At 39.2% G+C, this 24,984-nt stretch overlaps 4 protein-coding genes across 6 annotated transcripts; 3 read left to right on the top strand and 1 right to left on the bottom strand.

Annotated features, from left to right (window-relative positions):
• Positions 1 to 1,780: 1,780 nt before the first annotated feature.
• Positions 1,781 to 6,407, top strand: LOC117787545. 3 transcript variants are annotated; one of them, XM_034626093.1, is made up of 3 exons: positions 1,781 to 3,246; positions 3,535 to 3,658; positions 3,920 to 6,407. In XM_034626093.1, the coding sequence occupies exons 1-3, from the start codon at positions 1,789 to 1,791 to the stop codon at positions 6,316 to 6,318; spliced, it is 3,981 nt and encodes a 1,326-aa protein (XP_034481984.1). In that variant the 5' UTR covers positions 1,781 to 1,788; the 3' UTR covers positions 6,319 to 6,407. The 3 variants fall into 3 exon arrangements, with proteins under 3 accessions (XP_034481984.1, XP_034481983.1, XP_034481981.1); XM_034626092.1 differs by having other exon boundaries at positions 3,535 to 3,874; XM_034626090.1 differs by having other exon boundaries at positions 3,535 to 6,407.
• A 675-nt stretch (positions 6,408 to 7,082) lies between these two features.
• LOC117788518 lies at positions 7,083 to 7,955 on the top strand. Its single transcript, XM_034627302.1, has 3 exons — positions 7,083 to 7,170; positions 7,235 to 7,375; positions 7,432 to 7,955. The coding sequence occupies exons 1-3, from the start codon at positions 7,083 to 7,085 to the stop codon at positions 7,953 to 7,955; spliced, it is 753 nt and encodes a 250-aa protein (XP_034483193.1).
• Positions 7,956 to 10,702: 2,747 nt separating this feature from the next.
• On the top strand, positions 10,703 to 12,914 carry LOC117787921. The gene is made up of 2 exons (XM_034626554.1): positions 10,703 to 10,880; positions 11,533 to 12,914. The coding sequence occupies exons 1-2, from the start codon at positions 10,739 to 10,741 to the stop codon at positions 12,750 to 12,752; spliced, it is 1,362 nt and encodes a 453-aa protein (XP_034482445.1). The 5' UTR covers positions 10,703 to 10,738; the 3' UTR covers positions 12,753 to 12,914.
• Positions 12,915 to 20,865: 7,951 nt separating this feature from the next.
• Positions 20,866 to 23,769, bottom strand: LOC117787556 (aspartate aminotransferase, cytoplasmic-like). Its single transcript, XM_034626105.1, has 4 exons — positions 23,329 to 23,769; positions 22,776 to 23,250; positions 22,549 to 22,717; positions 20,866 to 21,254 (listed from the first exon to the last, which is right to left on the bottom strand). The coding sequence occupies exons 1-4, from the start codon at positions 23,704 to 23,706 to the stop codon at positions 20,918 to 20,920; spliced, it is 1,359 nt and encodes a 452-aa protein (XP_034481996.1). The 5' UTR covers positions 23,707 to 23,769; the 3' UTR covers positions 20,866 to 20,917.
• Between the last annotated feature and the right edge of the window lie 1,215 nt (positions 23,770 to 24,984).

The raw sequence follows: 24,984 nt of genomic DNA, 5'->3' as shown, positions 1-24,984 counted from the left end.
TAAACAAAACAAATTGATTAATGTGAATCTGGCAAAATTGTAGTGCCTAAATAACAGAGCACACAAATTAATATACGCCTAATTGGTTTATTTAAAATAGCGACATGTATTTTTCCTTAAAACTGTACAGAAATAAATTTAATTTAATGGACTATGTATAAAGAAAGTTTATTTGTCAATGACACTAAGCTCTAGTTATAAAATGCGTTATAATACTAGTTTGGCTATCAATAAATGTGAAGTAGATTGCATGGATGGATAAGAATTAGAACTTAGCACAAGTGGAATCAACAAGAAATAATATGTTGTTGAATAACTCAACGATCTAATCGGACAGTTGTAGAAAATTGGAAAATTCCATATTAGCTGTATATATTGCTAATCGCCTTTTGCACACTTCGTGCTGCTTTCGTCACTAGCGAAAACTGCCATCCGCAGTGATTCTCTTCCGAGTAGATTAATTGTAATGGATTCTGAGGGACTTATCTTACAACAATTACTAGTATATACATATTTATAACTATATTTTATAAGACTGCCTCTATGGGTACTTGTACTTGTTTGCTCACAAGATTATTACGAGTATACCCTATTGCATTCGAATAGTAAGAATAAAAATCAAGTGCCATGTTATAATAAATTATTCTTTTCAATTCAATTGACATATGTACATGGAAGAACTATTCACATGTTTATTGAATTTTATTGACATGGCTTTCTGTTTGACCAGCAGCTGTCAGCAGCAAATGCGAATAAATTGTATTTCCTCACAAATCCAATTACCTATTGATTTGTTTTTACATATAACGTTACTCTGTTTCTGTACTTTTTGTATTTTCTTTGACCCTAGAAATATTTTGGCAGTCAGTTGATGATATTCATACGCACGTACAGTGCTGCAAATTAGTCAGCAGACCATTTGAATCGTTTTTGCAACAGTCTTTAGTTATCCTGTTCCAAAGCCGTCACTCATTTGGTTGTCCTGTTCTTGATTTTGATGGAATACATTTCACAATCTCAAAAACTGAGAAACTTTTGTTGCTGACAGTTTTGGGTTGAAATCATCAATTAGTAATTGAACGTTTTTTCTGTATTTTGAGAAGCCCATGATGAATCTACTGATTTATGTTTCATACGACAAATAAAAAAATTTCGTTGGATTATTTTAATTATTATATCTCATATTACACGTAATTAACTAACATATCGATAGCCTAACAATTTTTGACTATTCAATTTATAAAAGCAGTCCCGAAAATCAATAGATAATTTGAACAATAGCTTTTTTATGAATTATGATTAAGGCATATCTAATATTTGGCAATAGAATCCGTTTATGGGAGCAATTTGACAAGAATTTATAACATATATGGGAAAATAAAAAAAGCAGTCATATTGGTATTTATTTGACCTATAAGCTCTACCAACTATTTGTAATTGATGACATAATTTTTTAGTTGGGGGTAACTTGTTAACTTATAGTTTTACCATAATGCAATGAACTTTTAAAAAACCAAAATAAAAAAATCTATGATATAAATATTAGAGTCTCTCCGTTATTGATTTTCCAATCTTATTTTGTGCGGAGCCAATTTGGGGCCAGAGCATATCTCATTTGAAATTCAAGAATTCCCAAGCGGTAATCAACGGTCATAAACAAGTGCGTCAAGAGGTTCGCGTTTCATCGATAGCGATAATGTCAAGATAATTCTGTTCGCGCTTTGAAAGCCATATAAGAATGTGCTTAATCGATGTCGGGTTTGGCATATTGGCCTCATACGCGCTGCTATGAAGTGCTACGTGACTGCGATCCTAATCCTGGGGCTGCTGGTCAGCTTCCGGTCCGCCGATGGACGCTTGCCACGCGTGTTGCCCTTCGTTGAGGACGAACAAGGTGTTCCTGTGCACGGTGATTGCGAGTTTCGAATAAATGGAGATCTCCAGGATCCAGCGCCGTTGTTTGCACGTCACGACTCCTACGAGCTGATCGTGCCCGATCCGACGGATACAGTGCGTCTGGTAAATGGCGAACTACTGGATATGTTCTGCCCGGGAGTGGGATTTGCCGCCCCCTTCAGCAACCGTAGCCAGTTGACGGTGCAGTGCCTACAGAAAAAGTACTTTCTCATCGATGGCTTGATCTATCCCTTCTCCAACTTCAGCTGCACGGCTTGGCCAACTTACACGGCCCTGCGCACCGGACGTAAGTGCAATGGCGGCACAGACCTCGTCAAGGTGGGTTTTCAGCTCGAGGACGATGGTTTCCTGCAAGCCTACGACGTCTGCCACGATGAGCTGGCCGAGGCCACACGCTACGTGCACCACGTGCTCTATCCCTCAAGCTACGACTATCAACTTGGTGTGGCACGTCCCAGTTTCCTTGAGCTAGACTTCTACGGAGGACGGGACGTTAATAGGAAGTACACACAAGTTCAGCAGAATATTACTATTAGTGAGATTCTCGGCCTGGATGCCTCGCCCTACTTTAACTACACCGAAGATCGGTTCTTGGCTCGTGGTCACCTGATAGCAAAATCGGATTTGATCTTTGGTGCGATGCAAATGTCCACATTCCTCTTCATCAATGTGGCACCACAATGGCAGAGCTTCAATGGCGGCAACTGGGCGCGTGTTGAGTCGAGTGTTCGGAAATTTGTGGCCGATCGGAATCTGACAACAGACTGTTATACCGGCACATGGGGTGTCTCTACCCTGCCCGATGTGGAGGGCATCGAGCGTGAACTCTATTTGGACTTTGATCAGAACAACAATGGTTTGATTCCAGTGCCCATGATCTACTTCCGCGTGATTATCGATCGTGAGAGTCGTGAGGGTATTGTCCTAGTCGGTGTAAACAATCGCTACGCCACGCTGGAACAAATCCAAAAAGATTACATTCTCTGCGAAGATATTGGGCATCAGCTGAGTTGGATTTCCTGGCTAAAGGAGGATCTACATGAGGGCTACTCTTATGCTTGTACTGTTGAGGATTTCACGAAGGTAGTAAAGGATTTACCCCTGGAGGATCTGCATACAAATGGTGTGCTTGGTTTGGACACGGAAACCAGCACTACTGAGACATCTAGCGCCGCTACGCCAACTACCACCACAGAGTTATCTTCCACAACGGATTCAGATACATCTACAGAGTCATCTACCACTATGGCTCCAATTGTCACTACCGAGTCTTCTTCTACACCCGTTTCCGATAGCACCACCGAATCTTCCAGCACTATTACTCCAACTGCGACGACCGAGTCTTCTTCAACAACTGTATCCGAAAGCACCACTGAGTCGTCTAGCACCGCTACGCCAACTGTCACCACCGAGGACGATTCCACTACTGATTTAGCTAGCACTACCGATTCTTCTAGCAGTAATCCTCCAACTGCGACGACCGAGTCTTCTTCAACAACCGTTTCCGATAGCACCACTGAATCGTCTAGCACCGCTATGCCAACTGTCACCACCGAGGACGATTCCACTACTGATTTAGCTAGCACTACCGATTCTTCTAGCAGTAATCCTCCAACAGCTACTACCGAGTCTTCTTCTACAACCGTTTCCGATAGCACCACCGAATCTTCCAGCACTATTACTCCAACTGCGACGACCGAGTCTTCTTCAACAACCGTTTCCGAAAGCACCACTGAGTCGTCTAGCACCGCTACGCCAACTGTCACCACCGAGGACGATTCCACTACTGATTTAGCTAGCACTACCGATTCTTCTAGCAGTAATCCTCCAACAGCTACTACCGAGTCTTCTTCTACAACCGTTTCCGATAGCACCACCGAATCTTCCAGCACTATTACTCCAACTGCGACGACCGAGTCTTCTTCAACAACCGTTTCCGATAGCACCACTGAGTCGTCCAGCACCGCTATGCCAACTGTCACCACCGAGTCTTCCAGCACAGCTTCCAGCTCAACTGCCACAACCAGTTCTCCCGTCACACCAACCCCCGGTCCTACCCCTAATCAATGTCAATTTAAGCTCAATGGAGATCTGATCGATCCTGCACCACTTCTCACTCCAGAGGGTGCTCTCAGTTGGCTGCTTCCCGATGAAGCGGGAGTCTACACAATAGAAAAGGGTTCCAGCCTTGATTTACACTGCACTTCCGCCTTGACTGTTCCCTTTAATCGGTTCACCGCATTGACGGCGCGCTGTTTGGGCAATCAGATCTACGAGGCGGAGGGTCAACAGGTCAGCATGAGGTCTTTTAGCTGCCAAACGTGGCCAAGCTATGTGGCTGTACGCACTGGAAATCGCTGCGAAGGCGGCACAGAGTTGTTGAAGATTGGCTTTAATGTCGCCGCGGGCTTGTTGCCACAGCTGGAGCTCTGCTACGATGAGAAGGCGCAAATCACACGCTATGCACGCTACGAGCTGACTCCGGCGAATGTCGCCTATCAACGGGACGTGGCACAGCCGGGATATCTGCGCGGGGACTTTTACACAGGCAAGGATGTCAACATCTACTATGGACAGGCACATCAACTGGAGGAACTCAGCTCGATCCTTGGTCTGGATGCCAGCAAGTATTTGGACAGCACTAGGGACTTGTATTTGGCACGTGGCCAGCTCGCTGCTCGTCAGGATTTCGTGCATGGATCAGCCCAGAGGGCCACCCACTTCTATGTGAATGCGGTGCCCCAATGGCGAAGTATCAGCATTGGCAACTGGCTGGCGGTGGAGCGAAGCCTTCGCCAGTTTGTGGCCGACGAGGCGCTCAATGTGAGCATCCATGCGGGCAGCTGGGGCGTCTCCACGCTGCCCAATGTCGAAGGCAAACAGACACCGATCTATCTGGATGCGGATGCGGAGCAGTTACCTGTGCCACGCCTTGTTTATCGCGTGGTTATTGACCAGCTGAGTCGCAAGGGCATTGTCCTGGTGGTGACCAACAATCCACATGCCAGTCTGTCGGAGATTCTGCAGGATTACGTGGTGTGCGAGGATGTTGGCGCCCAACTGGATTGGCTCGACTGGGAGAAGACGCAGCTGGAGCAGGGATATGCCTATGCCTGCTCCGTCGAAGACTTTACAGCTGTGGTCAAGGATTTGCCTTTGGATCAACTACAAACTTCAGGACTACTGGGAGTTTCCCCATCCAATCCAGAACAACTCTGCAGCTTCCGGGTGAACGGCGATCTTAAGGATCCAGCGCCACTTTACGTACTCCGCGATGTCCAGAACAAGGCAGAGTATCTCCAACCCAACTTGCAGGGTCTGACCGAACTGAAACATGGGGAGATCCTGGAGCTGCACTGCAGCGGCAAAAGTTCCTTTAAGGATCGTTTTGACGGATTCACAAGACTAAATGCCAGCTGTTGGGGAGAAAAGAGTTTCCTGGTTCTGGGCAGTGTCTACCAACTGGAGGACTTTGTCTGCACTTCCTGGCCTGGTTACACCGCTCGTCGCACCAATCGCACCTGCAATGGTGGCACCAACCTGCTCGAGGTGGGTTTCCAGTTGGCTCAAGCCGACGAACAGGACGACTTCCTGCAGACTTACGATGTGTGCCACAATGAGCTGGAGGAGGTGACCCGATATGTTCATCATGTCCTCATGCCAGGTAGCGCACAGTATCAACGATCTGTTAGTCGACCCAGCTTCATCACCGGCGACTTTTATGACGGCAAGGATGTCAACGGAAAGTACACGCAAATCCAACAGAATATCACCATCAGCCAGATCCTTGACATGGATGCGTCACGTTATTTCAATATTAGTGGCAATGTTTATCTGGCCAGGGGACATCTCTCCGCCAAGACGGACTTTGTCTTCGGTCCCGCCCAGCAGGCGACCTTCTTCTTTGTGAATGCGGCTCCCCAATGGCAGACCTTCAACGCGGGCAACTGGGAACGCATCGAGGATAGCGTAAGGAAGTTTGTGGCCGATGAAAATATCACCGCAGATTGTTATACTGGCATTTGGGGTGTCTCTACACTGCCGGATGCCCAGGGTGTTCACCAGGAGCTCTACCTGGACTTTGATGAGAACAATAATGGATTGATCCCTGTGCCCAGGCTCTACTTCCGTGTGGTCATTGATCGCGAGAGTCGCCTGGGCATCGTCCTATTGGGTGTTAATAATCCACATGCCAGCTTGGAGGAGATTCAGAATGATTATCTCATCTGTCCAGATATAGGAGATCAAATCAATTGGATCAGCTGGACCAAGGAAGATCTAAAGAGGGGTTATTCCTACGCCTGCACTGTCGAAGAATTTACCAAAGTTGTCAAGGATTTGCCACTAGAAGATCTACAGACGAATGGAGTACTAGGTGTAACGACAGCACGACACCCATAAATTTAAATCACACTTTATAGTTAACTAATCTAAGAACAAATATCATAAATATTAATATTCGATAAAGTTGTTGTCCACTGATAAGACAAGTTTGTTTTGTAGTTTATATCATGTGCCAGTTTTCAAGAAGCCCTTGACCCCAACAAATTTACAATGACTTTGGCATTAGCATATCTATGAGAGGGCTACGATTATTTTTGATAATCTGTTGTAGTGCTTAATTAATCGAATCGAAGTTCTTTGGCCTGAAGCATAATCTTGATTTCGTTAATTAATAACAATTAAAATGGTATATAATAAATTGGAATTTCAAACGTATAGTACATTACACTATCTTTATGTACTGGAGTTTTCACGATCACATTATAAGAGTAGGGTATTAATTATAAAAGCAAATATTATTAAATTTTTTTTTTTTTGCTGAAAATTGCTTTGGTATAGCGCATTCACTAATCGTGCAGCTTAAATTTTATATTAAAAATAATCACTCTTTATAATCACTTCATATTTCAGTTAGCAAGTAAAATAAATATTAAACAAACCTTGACTATCTCTTAAACTACAATTAATCGGTTTGTATGACAATTAAGTTAATATTCGTAATTTTTAATTCATCAGTTAATGAGTTGAATGCGCTTTAAAATAAAATGAAATTAAAACAGAGATTGAAGCATATCAAAAAATAGTATAAAATAGAGTTCACCTAAAGCGCAAAGTCCAGTGAATTATTGAAATTGTAGCCAGAATTTGTAAAGTGTCGTAATATGATAACAAGTTGTTACCTTGGCCCAGTGGCCATTTGCCTATTGGCCATAATTGTGACAGTTTCAGGACATGTTAATGCGTACCGAAGTAAGTGCAGGACTTTCTGTGATCTTCAAGCTCAGCTCATTTGACTTTTGTTTGACTTGGTCAGAGTTTGGACAGGATTGTCGGGATATTAGCTGTGCTGGCAACGAAAGATGCATCGTTTCGCATGTGGCCTGTGAGAGGGATCAACGGGATGGCGAACATTGTGGATTGTATCCAAGATGCGTGGAGCGTGCAATGAATGCAGGTGAGTCAAAAGTCTTTCTGGTTTCAGTTGTCAATCAACTAACTGGTCCGTTTCAGATCAGCAATTGATCGACACCACATCCACCACAGCAAACACACTTACACCCATCTATAGTCCCATCACCAGCACGATCCAATTGAACCATCAACTGAACCATCAACTGAAAATTAAGCCCCACACGGACTTTGAGCTGCTGAATCAGGAATCTTTCGCTGATCCAGCTGAAAGCCATGCAAAACAGCTACAGGCCAATGTTCTGGTCGTTTTACAGGATGGCGCCAAACAGCCCAATATTAATCCCAATCAAAATCAGAACTTCTACACTCAGCCCTGGCGACAGTACTGCAGTCCTTATTATCCTTACACTTGTAATTATCCGTCCTCACCTTATCTGCCCTCTGGCCCCAGGTCTGTGCCGTCTTACCCCAATGCCCGTGCCGGAAATGGGCGTCAATTGATGCCTCCCGCACCGCCTTGCTACTACAATTGTTACCCCCGATTTTCAAACAGCTATCCACTTGGTACATCAGTTAGACCCTCATCTTTGATCAACAACTATCTGATGTATATCACAATTTAGTTGCTAAAGCGGTGACCCTTTCTTCTGATTCTTCTACTCAGCAGACTTGACATCTGGAACGCGGCATCGTCGTTCCCCTCAGATGTTATATCCACCACCGATATCACCAGGTGTCCCCCGTCAAATTCAACCACGCCAAGCACAGCCTGTAAATCCGTATCTATCCCTCAACTTGGCTTATCCGGCCTATCCAGCTTACCTGTATCCGAACAGAGGCTTATCTCGAGGTCGTCAGGCAATTTCAAACTATCCCGGCAACTATAATCCCCCGCCCCGCTATTATTCCTACAATATCTATGTGAATCTGCCCTTTTCGGGTACCGCTTCAAAGGCAGAGCAAAGCTCATTCTCTTGATTTTCCTATTTCCCAGATTTTCCAGACTTCATTGACTTGGATTCAGAGTCAGAATCATTTCACAATGTTACCAAAAGACAATTTATGCCTGGACCTATGCCAATGCCAATGCCCATGCCATTGCCGATCGCACGGCCCCTTCCAGTACCTAGGCCGGGTCGTATCTATTATCCCCCCGTACCGCCTAGGCCAATGCCAATGCCTTTGCCAATAGCTCCGCCTGGAGTTATAACACAGCCAATTGTCATACTGCCTGTTGGTGTGGGAAGTTTTGCCGGAGTGGGTTACAATTCTAATCAATATTATGGACCAGGCGCTTATTATCCTAACTATAATAACCAGTTGACTACTCAGACACCTTACTATGATTACTACAACAACAACAACATCAATAATAACTATAACAACAATAACGAATACAACTCATACGGTTAATCAAAGTGCACAAAATACAAATAATAAAAAAATATAAAAAATAATAGAAGAATATTTTTGGAGTGTAAAATTAAACATTAGTCTATATAGCAAATATCCATTGTCGTATACACTCTGCTATTTAATTTTCAGGTGCTTCAGTGGAAAGACTGAAGCGATCACTGCAAGGATTTGGAAATCAACGAGAGGCTGGACAGATGGGTGGAAATGGAATGAATGAAAATGGTATGGGTGGAAATGGTATGGGTGGAATTGGTATTGGTGGAAATGGTATGGGTGGAAACAACAGGGTTGGAAATGGAATGCATGGAAATGCTATGGCAGGTGGAATGGGACCTAGAGGAAATCCGATGTGCGGGAATCAAATGGGAGGACGAGGTGGTAATGGAGTGTCAAATAGTAATGGAATGAACGGTAATGGAATGAATGGCAATGGAATGAACGGTAATGGAATGAACGGTAATGGAATGAATGGTAATGGAATGAACGGTAATGGAATGAACGGTAATGGAATGAATGGCAATGGAATGAACGGTAATGGAATGAACGGTAATGGAATGAATGGTAATGGAATGAATCGTAATGGAATGAACGGTAATGGACTAAATAGAAATGGAATGAATAGAAATGGAATGAAACGTCGAAGACGGGAAATTAAAGAATTTTCGCGACAGGTCGACGCTGCACAACACGGCAACGGAATGGGAAATAGTAATAAAGTTGGCGGAAATGGAATAGGTGGCAGTGGTATGGGTGGGAATGGAATGGGTGGAATGGGAATGGGTGGTAGGACGGGCCATAGTGGTAATGGAATGGGTGGCCCTGGTGGAATGTGTGGAAATGGACGGTGGGGAAACGCAATGGGTCCCAATGGAGTGGGTGGGAATGGAATGGGAAGAAATGGAGTGGGTACCAATGGAATGGGTGGGAATGGAATGTATGGAAATGGAATGGGAAGAAACGGAATGAGCGGTAACGGAATGGGACAAATGGGTACACGTGGAGGAATGAGTGGCAATAATGGTCAATGGAATGCCAACAATAACCAAGGTCAATGGCCTAACAATAATGGCAATTATGGAAATCAATATTCAGCTCAGATGTCGACCTTTGCAAATGGTAGACAAGGAATGCAAACATCATCATACTCGATCAATGGTCGACCCAATACAAACTGGAACGATGGTCAGGGTCTTAACATAACAACAGATTTTGGAACTGAGGTGGGTGTAACTTATTCCCCACTTGCCCAACAAGTGAATGCTGTTAATGTGGAGAGTGCTGTCACTGTTGGCTACGTAAATGGAAGAAGCTCACCGAGGCCGCGTCGTAATAATACCGATTCAATGGATAATCTTTTTAAATTTTAATATATTATCTGTTTTAAATGTATTTAAAAATTATTAACTGAATAAAATATGCAATTTTAAAATGATTTACATGGAAATATGTAAGCTGATCATTGTAATTAACTATTATCTTCTATTTTCTTGGAGTGATTATAGATTACTTTTGACATTTGGCTAGTGTTATTTACCCTATGCATAATAAATTTAACAATTTAATGTTTTTAATGATAAATGGAAAATATTATGAGTAGCTAGAAATTTTGATTCTCGTAAAACTGACATTAATATAAATATGTAAATTTATAAGTTTAAAACGTGAATAAAATCTTAATTAATCGCAAAGGGATCAAAGCTGTTTAAATTTTTTACAGTTACGTACAATAAGCACAGCTCGCAAATGGTTTTAACTTAAGTAAATAAACAATAAGATATTTAGCTCTCTCTCTATCTCTTTGTCTCTCTCTTTCTTTCCTTAACTTTAGTGAGGTGCATTAAAAATCCAGATAGCAGCAAAATGGCAAAAAGAGAGAAGGAGAGAAAGAAAGAGAACAAGTGAAATTTTAGCATAAAAACATCTGTAGAGCGTGCATATTATTTAGTCAGATGTCGGACATCGTGTTTGACACTTCGGTACACTGTCGATCATGTTTACGCTTTTGTTTACGTTGTTGTTGATCGTGACGGCGACTGAGATTCGAGCGCGCGAAGCAATTAAGCCAGAAGCCGAAGTGGGTCAAATAATCAAAGATTTTGAGGAAGTGCACGTAAATGAGACAAATCAGCGGGGTAAGTGCATGTTTACCTGTAAACTTAGTTTCATTCAATATTTAACGCATTATATATTTCTTTTAAAGCTTTGTAATTTACAAAAATTTAATATAGCTAAATATAATATTAAATTACATTTATAATTAAATGGCTTCCACAAGTGTTCCTCTTTAAGTTTTTTAAACCTAAATGATAGTCGCATAAATATAAAAAAAAATTTGAAATTTAAATACTAGTGTATTGACATGTAAAATTATAATTAACATAGTTTTTAAAAGTTTAAAAGTTTTTTTTAGTTTACAAAAATATTAACTCAAAAGTTGAAAAGCTAACAGAAAAGCTAACAGTAAATAATAATCGCTTGTTTTTATAACTAGTACTCCAACTGTTTTGACTAAAAGCACAATTTCTTCTTATCAATAACAGAATGTAAGGTGATTAAAGCTTATGAATTAATTGGTAAACTTTGTTTATACATGAGATTTCAACATCAAAATTTATTTAATATTTCAATTTGTTCTATTTTATTTTTAAATACTATTTAGGTGTAGAATAGTTGTAAATTAAAATTAAATTAAATTAAATTAATATTAATGCAAATATGACCACTTAAAACTTGAACTCAACTGTCTCAATTCATTCGGAAAATGTATATTTAATTAAATTTTAGGTGCACCCTGCAAGCTGGACATACAAGATGATTTTCCGTACGGCAAACGGTCACAGCCGCTTTACCTGCATCCCAACACGGACACCTATTGGCTGCCCAATGCAGAGGGTCAGTTGGTGATACCACGCGGTGCCAGCATCGAGCTCTACTGCAGTTCCGCCTTTGCGAGTATCAATACCGATGACCATGTGACCCCTGACCTAAGCTCCATACACGCTCGCTGCCTGCATGACAGCACCTTCGAGTGGACAGGTGGAAAGCGGGAGTTTCAGGACTTTTACTGCACCCAACAACTGGCGTATGCCGTTGAACGTTTGGAGCAGCCTTGCGGGGATGGTGATGTGGCATCAGCGGCACGCATGTACCGTGTGGGTTATAACCTGGGAGCGGGGAGATTTGTGCGAACCCTGGAGCTGTGTCACGATGCGGAGAAGCTACAAACCGAGTATGCATTCTACCAGTTGCTGCCGGCAAACGAGCATTTTCAGCGACACGTGAAGCGCGTAAGGTTCAGCACCGCCGGCCACTTTTGTGGCTTCGACATGGAGCGACTCTATTCGCAGACACATCAGCAACAGCGGGCGGTGCAACTGCTGCATCAGGCAGCGGAGGCAACTGCAACTCTTGGTGACCACATGAAAGGTCTGTTTGATAAGAAGGCGGGCCTTTTTCTGGCACGTGGACATCTGGCCGCCAAGGGGGATCTGATTTATGCCAGTCAACAGCGAAGCAGCTTTAACTATCTGAATGTGGCGCCCCAGTGGCAAAGTTTCAATGGTGGCCACTGGGCAATTGTCGAGGACGAAACGCGTCGCTTTGTTGCCCGATCCGGCCTGTCGGTAAGCGTTTATACTGGCACCTATGGTGTTATGCCATTGCCGGATGCTGCCCAAACCGACTTCCATCTGGCCACGGATGCCAATAACACGGCTGTTCTGCGCGTGCCGCGTCTCTACTATCGCCTGCTCATCGACAATGATAGACCCTGGCGTGGTTTGGCCCTCATAGGCGTCAACAATCCCCATGCCACCCTCTCCCAGATCCGTGAGTCATACATGATTTGTGACCCGTTGCAGCCAGAACTTGTGCCCTGGCTACGCTGGCTGTACCTTGAAAATCTGGTATGGGGCTATCTGTATGCCTGCACCGTTGCAGATGTGGCTAGAGTGGTGGGACATCTGCCACCACAGCTGCAAGAGGTGCACGATCTACTTTCATAGGGATAGGAAAGGGACATACGGACTATGAACACTTCTCATCATTAAACTCAATAAGATAACAAGTTGCAGAATATTTCAAAGAACTCAAAGGAATACTGTACATTTTAATTAAGATAAGAAAATTTCTCATATTAATTAATTAATTTATAAATATTTATAATAAGTTCCATTTCTTTTACAATAAAATATATTAACAATTAAATCTATTATTTCTTATATAAAAAAGCTTTTATATATAATAAAATCCTTCAAGAAATATTTGAATAATTTCAATACATGTATAATTTCATTAGTTAACAACAAAAAATCCATCAAAGCAAGAAATTTGAAATTATTACTTGTTTTACTTTTTATTAATTTCCGACAACAAATATAAAAAAAAAAAAAAAGTTCGTTTCTGCTTTGTTATATCAATTCTTAAGGTTCTTAAGTCAACAGAGATTACTTACGCATATATTGTTTACCGTTGGCTAACATAAAAAAATATATATAATATTTTGTTCCCCAACTCTGGCACTTCCTTTCCGGATGGACGAAACAGCAAGGACTTTAAACGTGCGGAAAGCAGTTGGAAGTACGTTTCAGCGTTTTCAAATCAGTAAATGCAAATGTAAATGTATTGAAAGCTCAAATGGGACCAAAGGCGAAAGCAAAGCAAAAATTTATGGTAATGCGTAAAGCGAAAGAATGAGCGAAAAATAACAGAAATTCAAGGACGCAAATGCCGGAAAACGGCAACAAAACCAACGGAAAATTTAAGAAATTGTGCCAGACGACTACGCTAAGGCCTTTGTACTTCCCTCCTTTTATGTACGAGTGTGTGCAAAAAAAAAAAAAGGATGTTGGGGGAAAAAAGGATTAAATCAATGTTGCGGAACAAATTGTGTTATGTGGGTAGGTAATACAGACCTATTTCATTTCTTCAAGCTAACAAGGCAACATCATAACATAACGGTGAGGACGTGGGGAGAGCAGCCTAGACCACAGTCGACGACCCAATTTTATGGTGTCAAAATCACACGAGCGTTAATAATAAGGGATAAACATGGTTGGTATGATACGTGTATGGTTACTCATACATACATACATACATATATTAACTCAATTAACTGTTTGCGAAGCATCATTCAAGATCATTACGCTAGCGATAGGGTTCAACCTATATTAAAATCTTTACTTTAACTCCGAAGAATATAAGAGATATGTAAAGATATAATATCATTCTTTGATTTTCATAATATTCTATTTATTGTTAACAATTATTTAAATAATTGTTAATTTCTTTACATCGATCAAAGTATATTATCCCACAAAAAACATCTAGTTGCATTTACAAAGATTAACCCTCTTACGATTTTGTCTTTCATCAAAAAGGAATCGCTTGGACAATTACCATTTAAATTGCGAAAGTTTCTCTGTTTTAAAAATAGCCTCAGGCAATTCACTTCAATTCGCAATCTCTTTACAATTGAATACAAAACGAAGTTGAAAGATTGAAACAATAAAGAAATTGTATTGTGTTTCTGGGTCGTGATGTTCTCCGACGTGACTTTGGAATCGACTACTCTGGTGACTTTCGTTTTTCTGGCAATAACATTTCGCTTCAAAAATTCTGCTTTTTTTGTATCACTTGCAAACTTGATAAAAGTTTATCTGAATGAGAAGCTGGAGGGAGAAAGAACCGCGGAAGGAACAAAAAGCGAGCTGCAAAAAATAATAATTGAACGCACTTCACGCAGCTGTTGTCTCGTATGGCCTTCGTGTTGTTGTTGTTGGGCAGAAGAAGGATATGTTGTATCCTGTGGTCACCAGCGGAAATTATTATTTATATTTCGTATTTGCCGCATGGCATTGTTAGTGCGGCCTGATCTCGATACACTTTTTAATATTGCCACATTTTGGTAACGGCATTCTCTTCTGGTTTATTTCTGATATTTTGATTAAAATGCATATAAAATCTTGGCAAGAAAAACAGCAAAAACAATAAAATTGAAATGGATTAAATACAAATTGAAGCATAAAAATATAATATAAATAATTTCCTGGGCTCTCTTGCGCCTTACATCCTTCCGTTTATTCGTACAACTACCAACACTCCAGCTCGAATTGGGACTCGGAAGCCATACATACACACAAACACACACACATTCATACACATATGTATGAGAAAAGTCCTTTGGATTGCATGCAAAAGGCAGCCAAGTTGAAATATTTTGTTAACTGTGCGTAGCTTTCCCAAAAGACAAAAAAAGTATATAATACATATACGATATTTACATGGGAATTGATGAGAGGTGGGGAGGGTGGGTGTCAATTGGGGACAACGACAACGGCACAACAGGAAGCACGCATGTAAGAGGCATGATTTATATTGAAAAATTGAGGTTTATTCATAACTGTATCCATTTCTTTAATCGATATTCAATGGGTGACTTGGTCGAGCGATCTTGGATAAAGCTTACTGCACTTAACAACAATTTAGTTAATTCCACATAAGTTGAGCTTAATTCAATTCAAAGGAAGCAAACCGAGAACAACAAGGATAAAGCATGCATAAAGTACGTGCACACAATGAACAATGCCACACACACACAAACCCACACTCACACAGAGACAGACAGAAAAAGGACTCTTTGAATACAATATGAAAATGGCCGAGAAATTGACGTTTCATTTTACTTGCATAGCAATTGAAATTGCAATGGCAAGCTGTAAGGATTCGTTATAGAAAGAAGAAGGAAAACATGAGGACTGTGACATCTAATATCCTTATTGTTAGGCAAATGCGAATTTATTTCTAACAAAGTCTATGGCTCTGGCTTCAAGTGTCGAACTGTGGTTGTTTCTCTCACATTTGCAAATGACTGGTAATTGGTCGCCTTCAGTTACAGCTGAAGAACAGTAAATGCACTCGCACTGCTAATGAGGATGTAGTCCTTGCGAAACTTAATTCTAAACTTGCAACTTTGACTGATCCTGCGAGCTTCAACTGTGAAATTACCTTGGAAAGGTGTTTGGCTAATGAACTAATGGCTACTTTGGCTTCGTAGGCTTATTAGGAGGTCAACTTCTAGACAGGCAGATGGACGATTGTACATAGATGGTTAAAATTACTAGATACATCTGCTGTTTGTCTATCAGTGAAGACTATTTATTATTACCCTCCTGATTATCCAATTTTGACTTGTATTGCATACTCAAATATATTTGCAACTTCAAAAATAATCTCAAGGCTAACATCTTAATAATCCAGAATGATGGATGTAATAGCAATTTCAGAAACTTGACCGAGATTAACGGATTGTTTTTTAACTTTTGTTTTGTTAAATAGTAATTTATTCGAATTTTTGACATATGTTATCGTTTAATAAATGCACCCACAATTTCGATTTTATTGTCAATTAAACAAGGCTAGATTTGTATCGGTAGTTAATGGTTAACCGTTGAAATACTGTGAAGATACTGTGGCTATTATTTTACATTTTCAGGGAGAACTAAAGGGTCGAGCGTACTCGACTGTCGGAAACCCCGTACTTACCATGTTACATGAGTATATGATATAGTGATCCGATTTAAACCAACTTTGCTCAGGATATATAAAACCAATTTAGATGCACATTGTATCAGTTTGGTTGAGATATCTCATATGTTCCTATGGGAGCTATATGATATAGTGGTCTGATCCAAAAAATAAAACAAGCTTGACCTGCCTGCAATATAGAGGAATCTACATACCAAGTTTAGTGTCCCTACCTCTTATAGTCTCTGAGATCTAGGTGTTCATACAGACGAACAGACAGACGGACTAGAGATGGGCACGGGCCTTTTCGTGCTTGGTGTCCCGCGGGCCTCTTAAAAAAATCCGCGGGCTTCGGGCCTGAAAATCGTAAAAGAGTCTTTTTTCGTTCGGCCCGCAGCAAAAAGCCCGAAGCCCGGTAGGACCAAAAAGCCAGAATTTTTTCTGTAATAATTCGCTGTTTATGTAATTTCCGCATTTCTTTTATCGATTAACATCAACATCTTTAGTTAGCTTAATTTTTTACCTATTAAATGCGTAAATAAGAGCAAAAAAATATGAATCGCTAAAATTAGCATAGAAAAATGTATGGAGTATGGAAAAAAAATTTTAAATTTGTTTGTATTATATAATAATTTCTGGCCGGGATCGGGTCGAACTATAATAAATAAATAATTTCAATAAATACTATGGCTATCATCTTACATATTCAGAGAAAAAAAACGAGAGGAAATCAATTGCAATATTTTCCGTTTGGCAGCAGAATACACAAAATCAGTGACCCCAAAAGAGCAGTGAATTCGCTTGCGTAAGGGTCTATTAACCTGACGCATTTAAAAAATCAAAGGTCCAATTGTACACAAATTTTTAGCCAACGGTTACACTGGTTAGGACAAAAGAGAAACCCTTTGATCCCATTTAAACCCGGCATCAAAGAACCAGAAACGTTATCCTGGCTGTTGTTTTTGTTTTCGTGCTTGCCTCTTTTGCAGCTTATGAAATATTCTATATATATAAATATTCGCACATATTAAAATTCATACCTACTGTAGGCTCCTTTGTGCTGGCTGCCAAGTAATGGCTTTATGCGACAGAAACCAATTTATTCACCCTTCCTGTTCCTGTTTCAAATTTCCCCTCAGGCGAAGTGAACTGCCTCAAATTGGAGGTGGCGACAATAAAGGTTGTCACAACTTTAAAACTTTGGCGTTGACAACTTAAAGCCAAACCATTCGGCCAAATTTAGAACAACGGTTTTAATGAAAATTTGTGAAACCTTTATTGATTTGTGCTCAAAAGAGCTTAGAATTGAAAAAAAACTTACTTATTAGGAGTAATTATAGAAATTTTAAAAGATTATGTATTTTGATGCTAGGTTTATACATTTTAAATACACTTTTGGTATTTATTGAATACGGGTCGCGGGTATTTATAGTTATTATATGTTATATGTCCTTTACTCAAAACATTTGTTTATCTGCTTTAATATCTCAAATGCTGTAATCTAAGAATAGGAATCAAAATAATAAAACTATAACAGAATTCTCAGCTCGTAAAAACTATTGCCCATTTTTTTTTCGCTTCGCTTGCTCCTAAGAAATAAACTAGTTTACAACCTCTGCTCAGAATCTACGAAAAGTCCAAAAATTTTACTAGAAACTGTTAGACGAAATGTTTAAAATAAATTGCCACTAAAACAAAAGGAGCAACTGCAATAAAAACGCGCAGAATATGTTGTCAAGCTAAGCAAAACATAAATTTGTTAAGAAAAAAAAAAAGATATGTCAGCTAATCAAATGTCGCGTTGGAAAAAAGGAATCGTAAACTTAGTCGACTGAGATAAGCGGGATTTTGCGAGCTACTGCTATACAAAAAGATAGCATAAAAGCATATACCAACAAGATAAACCTAGTTTAACACACTTGTACAATAGGTAAGAAATAGTAAGTATATGATGCCTTTTTTTTAGCAGCACTGTAAAAGAGACTGTCAGCTGCCGCAGCTTGTTTCGATTCAACATACGAATATTGCGAGTACTTTCTCCCATACTGCAATTTGTGCTGCGCTTTTTAACGCTTTTCCTGCATGTTTCCCTTGAGTCGCTGGCAGCGGAGGCAGAGGCAGATGCAGCAGTACTTGCAACAGCACCACAAATCCACAACACTTGCCACAATTGGCATGTCGCTGCGGTCGTATCGTTGCGGGCTGCTGAGAAATGCATGTGAAACCACAAAAACGCGGTAAAACGATTACCAAAAATGTGTGCAGGATAATATAGCGAGAGTATCAGACAGCAAAAGGTATAAAGAGATGCAATACAAATTGCAAAGGACATGCCACAGCAGCTGTGCGATATCCTTGTCTTGTCTTTGATTTTTTTTATTTTTTATTATTAAGCAAATCTCTTCAGTTTTGATTAAGTTGAAAGCTTAGAAACTACACCGATAGAAAAAATATTCTAAAATTAAGATTTTGGTCTCAAAACTAAGCATTTTGTCCTAAAAAATGCGTCGAGAACAGCAAGAAAACACATCTTGGTATAAGAACATTTTAAATAAGACCAACTTCTTGCTATACAAATAAACGTTCTTAAAATTTAAGTCAAGAAAAATAAATAGATATTTTTTGGTTTGATAAATTTTATAAATGTTATTTTAATGTGTATATTTATATTTTATCTGAAAAGGCGACTATAACCAGAGCGCCACGGTACCACTATTGACATATAATAAAATATGACATATTTATACTTTCCTAACAATTAAAGATTTGTATTCTTGTAATAAGAACTTTTATTTTTAGATTAATATTCTTAGAATTAGTAATATGGTGTTAAAAAGCTTTTTTTTTAGAATAAAATATTTAATATGAATGTTCTTGATTTTAGAAGCTGGTCTTTTTTTTCAGTGTAGTAACCGAACAATATGGTTAGTTAATGAATAAAACTCAACACTTACTTATAAAAATAATAAATCCACCGATTTATATTTCCTTTCCTTTCTCAAAAGGAATTCAACGTTTAAGCTGACAAATAAACTCAATTGATTAAATAATTGTTCCTTCACTAAATCCAATTCAATCAGGGCATTTAGCAGGATGTGGCATTTTTCTTGTCCAATTCCGAAATAGAATTTCGTTTTACACTTGATCAAACCGAGAGCGGAGAATTTAAAGAGGGTTAGGAATTTGGACACACCCATCTTCAATCTAAACTGGGTCTGCTGTCGTCTGAGACACTTCAAGTGTAAATTTGAGTTTTTCGAGGTGTCTAAACAAGTTCAATCAATGATAAAACCGCACTCACACTCAAAAATACCAAATGTTTGACACATTCATGTGTCGTATACGTTCTCACATACATACATACTTGCTAGTTTTATTGCTTTTGATACTGTCAAAGCAATTGAATTGAATTGAAAAGCTTAGAAAAAGGGAATTGAGAACATGCTTCTGCGCCAATCGCTGTGGATTTGAAAGGGCAGTCAAGTTACTCACTCAATGGCGTTCATTAGAACGCTTTAAGGCATTCTGTTGACCCTGAAAATGACTTCTCCCCCTTCTCCAAAGTGCTGACAAATAGCAGAAACCAGCGAATACCCCAGAGAGTTCAAGGGACATTGAAAAAAAAGAGTAAAAGTTAAAGTAAAAGCAAATACGCGGATTGCCATAAAAAATGTATTTCAATCTATTTTCTACTGTCTGTAACTGCTCGTGCCGAGGATTTATAGCCTCTGCGGTTAAATACGCCAACGGGCCCATATACATGCATTCGTTTAGTATATAAAAGGGTTCGATTTATGTGAATATATTTAGGGAGCAACAAGTTTCTAACTACCTGAAACTTCTAAACTGATGTCCAACCCGCTGTATTTACTGTTTATAGACTACGATTAAAATAAACAGCGACGTATATTCAATGAAATGCGTGATAACTTTATTTATAAATCTTAAAGCGGATTGAGTTTATCTTAGTATGGAAATCTTACTGAATAGTAGATAAACTCAAAGTTATTCCCACTGTAATCCTTGCCTATTATAAAGAAAACCTTTATTTTATATTATTCGTTATAACTATCTTTATTATTTTTTAAGCTTGTACCATAAAATGAAATGTTTAACTGCCTTAAAGGAGTAAAGTTCACATATATATTCTCGTATGTCGGGGTCGGAGTATAAATTCATAAACCAGCAACTGCGTGTCAAACACACAAGTACGTGTGTAAGTATACTCAACGTCAGATCCTTTAAACTGTAGTTTAACGAGCTGTTGCATAACCCCTGCACCTCATCTTTCTCTTTCTCTTTCACTTCCATTTCCTTCTTCACTGGTTTTTCCCCAAAACGCATTATATCTCTGGCAGTAACAACTGACTCTAATGTGACGTTTATAAGCGCTGTGAGCCGTCATGTGCTACGATGACGAGAATTACAAAGTGCATTTTTCATCATTCTGCCAACTGGGCCAAGTAAAGAAACAAACTTTCCTCGGGAACAGTGAAGCATTTCAGTTTATTGCATGAATCCTAAGCTATTTCCACAATAATTTACTTAAATGAGTATGCATTTCATTTGCCTAATAAAAAAAAAACAATGTACTTAAAAATAAGCTTAGTTTTTATTTAAAATAATTTAAAATGATGTCCAGTATTTAAGGTTGCATGCACTGCAAGGAATTGGAATTTGAGTCCTTATCTTTGACAGTGTCAGCCTTGACTGAGATCATTACATCATTGATGGCACCAGCCACATAATCCACATTGTTCGGCTTCAGGGCCCCCACATTGATGCGTCCGGAATTTGGAACATAGATGTGACGGCTACGTAGCTGCTTCAGTTCTGGCAACTTGAGATTTGTATAGAGATGTGGACCCTGTTGGTCCTTCAGTTGACCCCAGTTGCCAGGCGTTTTCAGGATTGTCAGCTTATTACTTAACGCTAAACGCATTTGCCGCATACTTTGATGTATCTCCTTGAGCGCCAGAGTCCTGTTTGAAATAGTTTGCAAATATTTATATATTCAAGTTAGGTCGGATTCACAGAAAAATACTAAAAGTCCTTTGAGCTTTGCGATATAATTTAATTTAAAGACTAGTCGGAAAGGCTAAAGTCGAGATCGCGATTCGCGGGGCGGAGGCGGCGTGGCTTAAATTTGAAACAAACTTAATCTGCGTGTGACAAATTTGGTTACTCTATCTCTTATAGTCTCTGAGATCCCTTTGTTTATACAGACGAGCGAACGAATATTCAAGTTTTGCGACTCGACTCGGCTGTTGATGCTGATCAAGAATATATATACTTTATGGGGTCGGAGATGCCTCCTTCTCCCTTATACATACATTCAAACGAACACAGTATACCCCTTTACTTATTTTTTAAGTAACGGGTATAACAAATAATATTTTTGACAATACTAAAATTATTGTTAATTTTTGATTTTTATTAAAAACTTTTTCACGGTTTATCCAGAAAGTAAACCAACCAAAAAGCAACCAAAAATGTATGCGTATTTGGTTGGTTTGGATTTCTGGAACACCCAGAATGTACATTTTATTATAAATTATTAAAGTGTATGTTTTATTCCAGGACACTTTAATATAAATAATTATATATTTATAACTATAATAGTATTCTATGTTATATGTTTAAGGACAATATATGAAAGAGTTACGTAAAAAAAATTTCAATTTCAATTTTTTTTTGAAGAACGGAAATAAAAATGATCAAAGGTGCGAAAGGCGACTAGCAATATATAAAGCTAACAATGAAAATTTGCTACGACTATCCGATCAGATCGAGTTATATACCGATCCGATAACTAGTTCAAAAGATAATTATATTTAAAATTTTTAGTGGACTTTTCAAAATGAGATGAAAAGTCAGTCGAAAATCTAGAAAAGTTTGTTTTACGACTTTTTGAAAAAACCGCTAGATTAGCGTACCTTTAAAGTTTAAAAAATCGGCACTGCTCAAAAAGTATTTTCTTATGTAAAAAGAAGCTCACCCTTTTTGCGCACAGTGCACAATGCCAATTTTCGTTTTTTTTTTTTAATTTATTTATATATTTTTTTTAATTGTTATATTAAACTGAATTTGGGATTTTAATATCAACTAATAATATTATTATTTTTAATTTTAGAATAAGATAATAAAATGCTGATTTATAAGACTTAAAGATACCCGTATGCAATAAAGCAAATCAATAAAAAAATTTCTAAATTCGATGGAAAAAGATGAAACCGACAGAAAAAAATGTTTGTAACTAATGTATTATGACCTTACCACTCATTAAGCAACGTAGGGTTATTAAGAATCTTGGCCACAACGCGACTTGCAAAGACTGAGGAACACTCAGCGTTGTTCTCAACTAAAGTGGCCTCAAACTGATTTCGCACTGTCTCCACTTGAGTGGAATTGCTGATGACGATCATAAGATGACCCAGAGTATCATCTGCAAAAAGTATTAAATTTAAAAGTCTTTAACAAGTTTGTTAATACAAGAGACTCACCGTATAGGCCAAAGTTCTGGACAAACGATTGAACACAAAACAAATCAAAACCAGAGTCAGCAAAGTATCGCACGGGCCAAGTGTCCTGGGTAGGATCACCACTAGCCAGTCCATGAAATTCCAAATGGAAAATGGGTATCATTCTCTTGCACTTGACAATGTGGGCAATCAGTTTCCACTCATCGATGCTGGGATTTAAGCTAGTGGGATTCTGGGCACATGCATCCAAGAGGACAACGGCACCCTCCGGTGCGGTCATCAAGTCAGCGACCAATCCATAGATATTTAGCTTTCCCTTGTCTTCACTGTAATAATGATAGGTATGGCACATAAATCCAGAGCTCTTTAATATCCTCTCATAGTGCTCGGAGCAGGGTTGTGCCAGCAGGCAGACACTGCATCTCATCTTGTCATGAAGAAATTGCGCGGCCAGACGCAGTGCATCCAAGCTGGAACGTGTCTGTATACCCAGCACCTGAAGCAGAATCAAATGAGGTGTGAATATCTGAAATAATCCCTCTGGGATCTTTCATTGATAAATTCTATAACTTACACGATTCTGTGTTATGGCAGGAGCGGTTTTATTAAGGATTAGTTCATTGGCAGCTCGATTGAACTCGGGATTGCCAAGTAGTGGCTGGGGCTCGTGGGACAACTTATCATCACAAACTATAGCAACTTTTGCTTTGTGAACCGCTTGAAACACATAAGGTTTGCCATCAGCATTGCGATAGAAATCGCCACAGAGATTGAGTTTATTGGGATTCGGGTCTAAATTAAATGCCATCTCCACATTGTTCTCATCTGTGGGTTTGGCCCTTTCAACCCGAGCAAATGGCACAAATTTGGCTGTTGACGAAGTGTAACGTGTGCTGGACTTGTAGATTCCATGCTGAAGGACACTGTGCGTCAGTGCACAGATTGCGCTCATTGCAGATAACTTTGTTTACAAATCAAAGGAGAAATGCCAAAAATCTGTTATAAAATTTCGAATTTGGAATAGAACTAAAGATATCTATAGCTGGAGCAAAGTCTACTAGTGCTTTAGAATTAACATGATTAGAGCTTGGACTTTCAATTGTTAAGATTTTGTCAAAATAGAAAATTCAACAATGAAAATTTAACAATGAAACTATATATTTTTAATAAATATTTGTAACAATAATCAATGTTTGAGATAGGGTAGTATGTAAGTCAGGTTAAAATTTTTCTTCATGATTAAGTTTTTAGTGACTAATGCAATAATTTATGTCATTATGTACTTGTAGCATTAAAATTAAAGTAAAATAAATAATAATATCACTTCCCCATTAAAATATGAACTTCAATTAAGAATGTATTTTCAAAAGTGCTAATGCATTAAAGCTTCCATTATAAGCAAGATGAACACTCAATGGCACTAGGGCATTGTACGCTAGTTATTTAACTTGAATTGTTGGGAACAGCGCGGGTGGGCTAGGGGGGTTTTACGGCGGTTTGTTTTGGCAGGGCGTACGCACTTCACTTAATCAAACGGCAGCAAGTAAAATTTTGCCAGCTCAAAAATTTGTTCATTTCACACACGCAGCGAGTAAAAATGGAAGAGAAAGAAATAAAGTGGAAGACAGACAGAGGCAGTCACTAACTTGCCCCATCTCGTTTGTTGTTCCTTTACAGTAGAAGTATGCCGAAAAAAGTATTTGCAACAGAGAACTAGCAGTAAAGGCATTTTAGCCGTCCTCGCAATAGTTTCAAGTGCCTGCACTGGGATCCTTGGAAAGCCCCGACGGCGTGACGACGTCCTTGTTTGGGCGCCCATCTATTTGTCTGCTCGTCCTGCTGAGTCTCCACCATCCATCTAGTTAGCGTTGCCTGTGTCGCTGTCGTCGTCGTCTTTCCACTTTCATCAACATCATCAGCATTTGTATGTAAATAATTTCGCTAAAAAGTATGCTATACAAAAGTTGTTTCTTGCTTGTTTACCATTGCACTATGGTCCGGATGAAGATTTTTTAGGAATTAAGTCATTTTATAAACATGTTCAAAGTACCGATATTTTTATGGCGATGTATTCAAAACACATCAAGCTCAAATGTTGCATAACTAAAATCTTAACATTTCTCAACACTGTTCAGCAATCAGCTGTTGAACAGAGTTCATTTGAACAAAGAGCACATGAAACGCATATGCGCATTTTTAAGGTTAATTTGAATTCTCTTACAGCACGTAC

The sequence above is a fragment of the Drosophila innubila genome (genome assembly GCF_004354385.1).
Source record: "Drosophila innubila isolate TH190305 chromosome 3L unlocalized genomic scaffold, UK_Dinn_1.0 0_D_3L, whole genome shotgun sequence".
In the NCBI taxonomy this organism is placed as follows: Eukaryota; Metazoa; Arthropoda; class Insecta; order Diptera; family Drosophilidae; genus Drosophila; species Drosophila innubila.
This window is presented reverse-complemented; position numbering and strand designations above follow the sequence as displayed.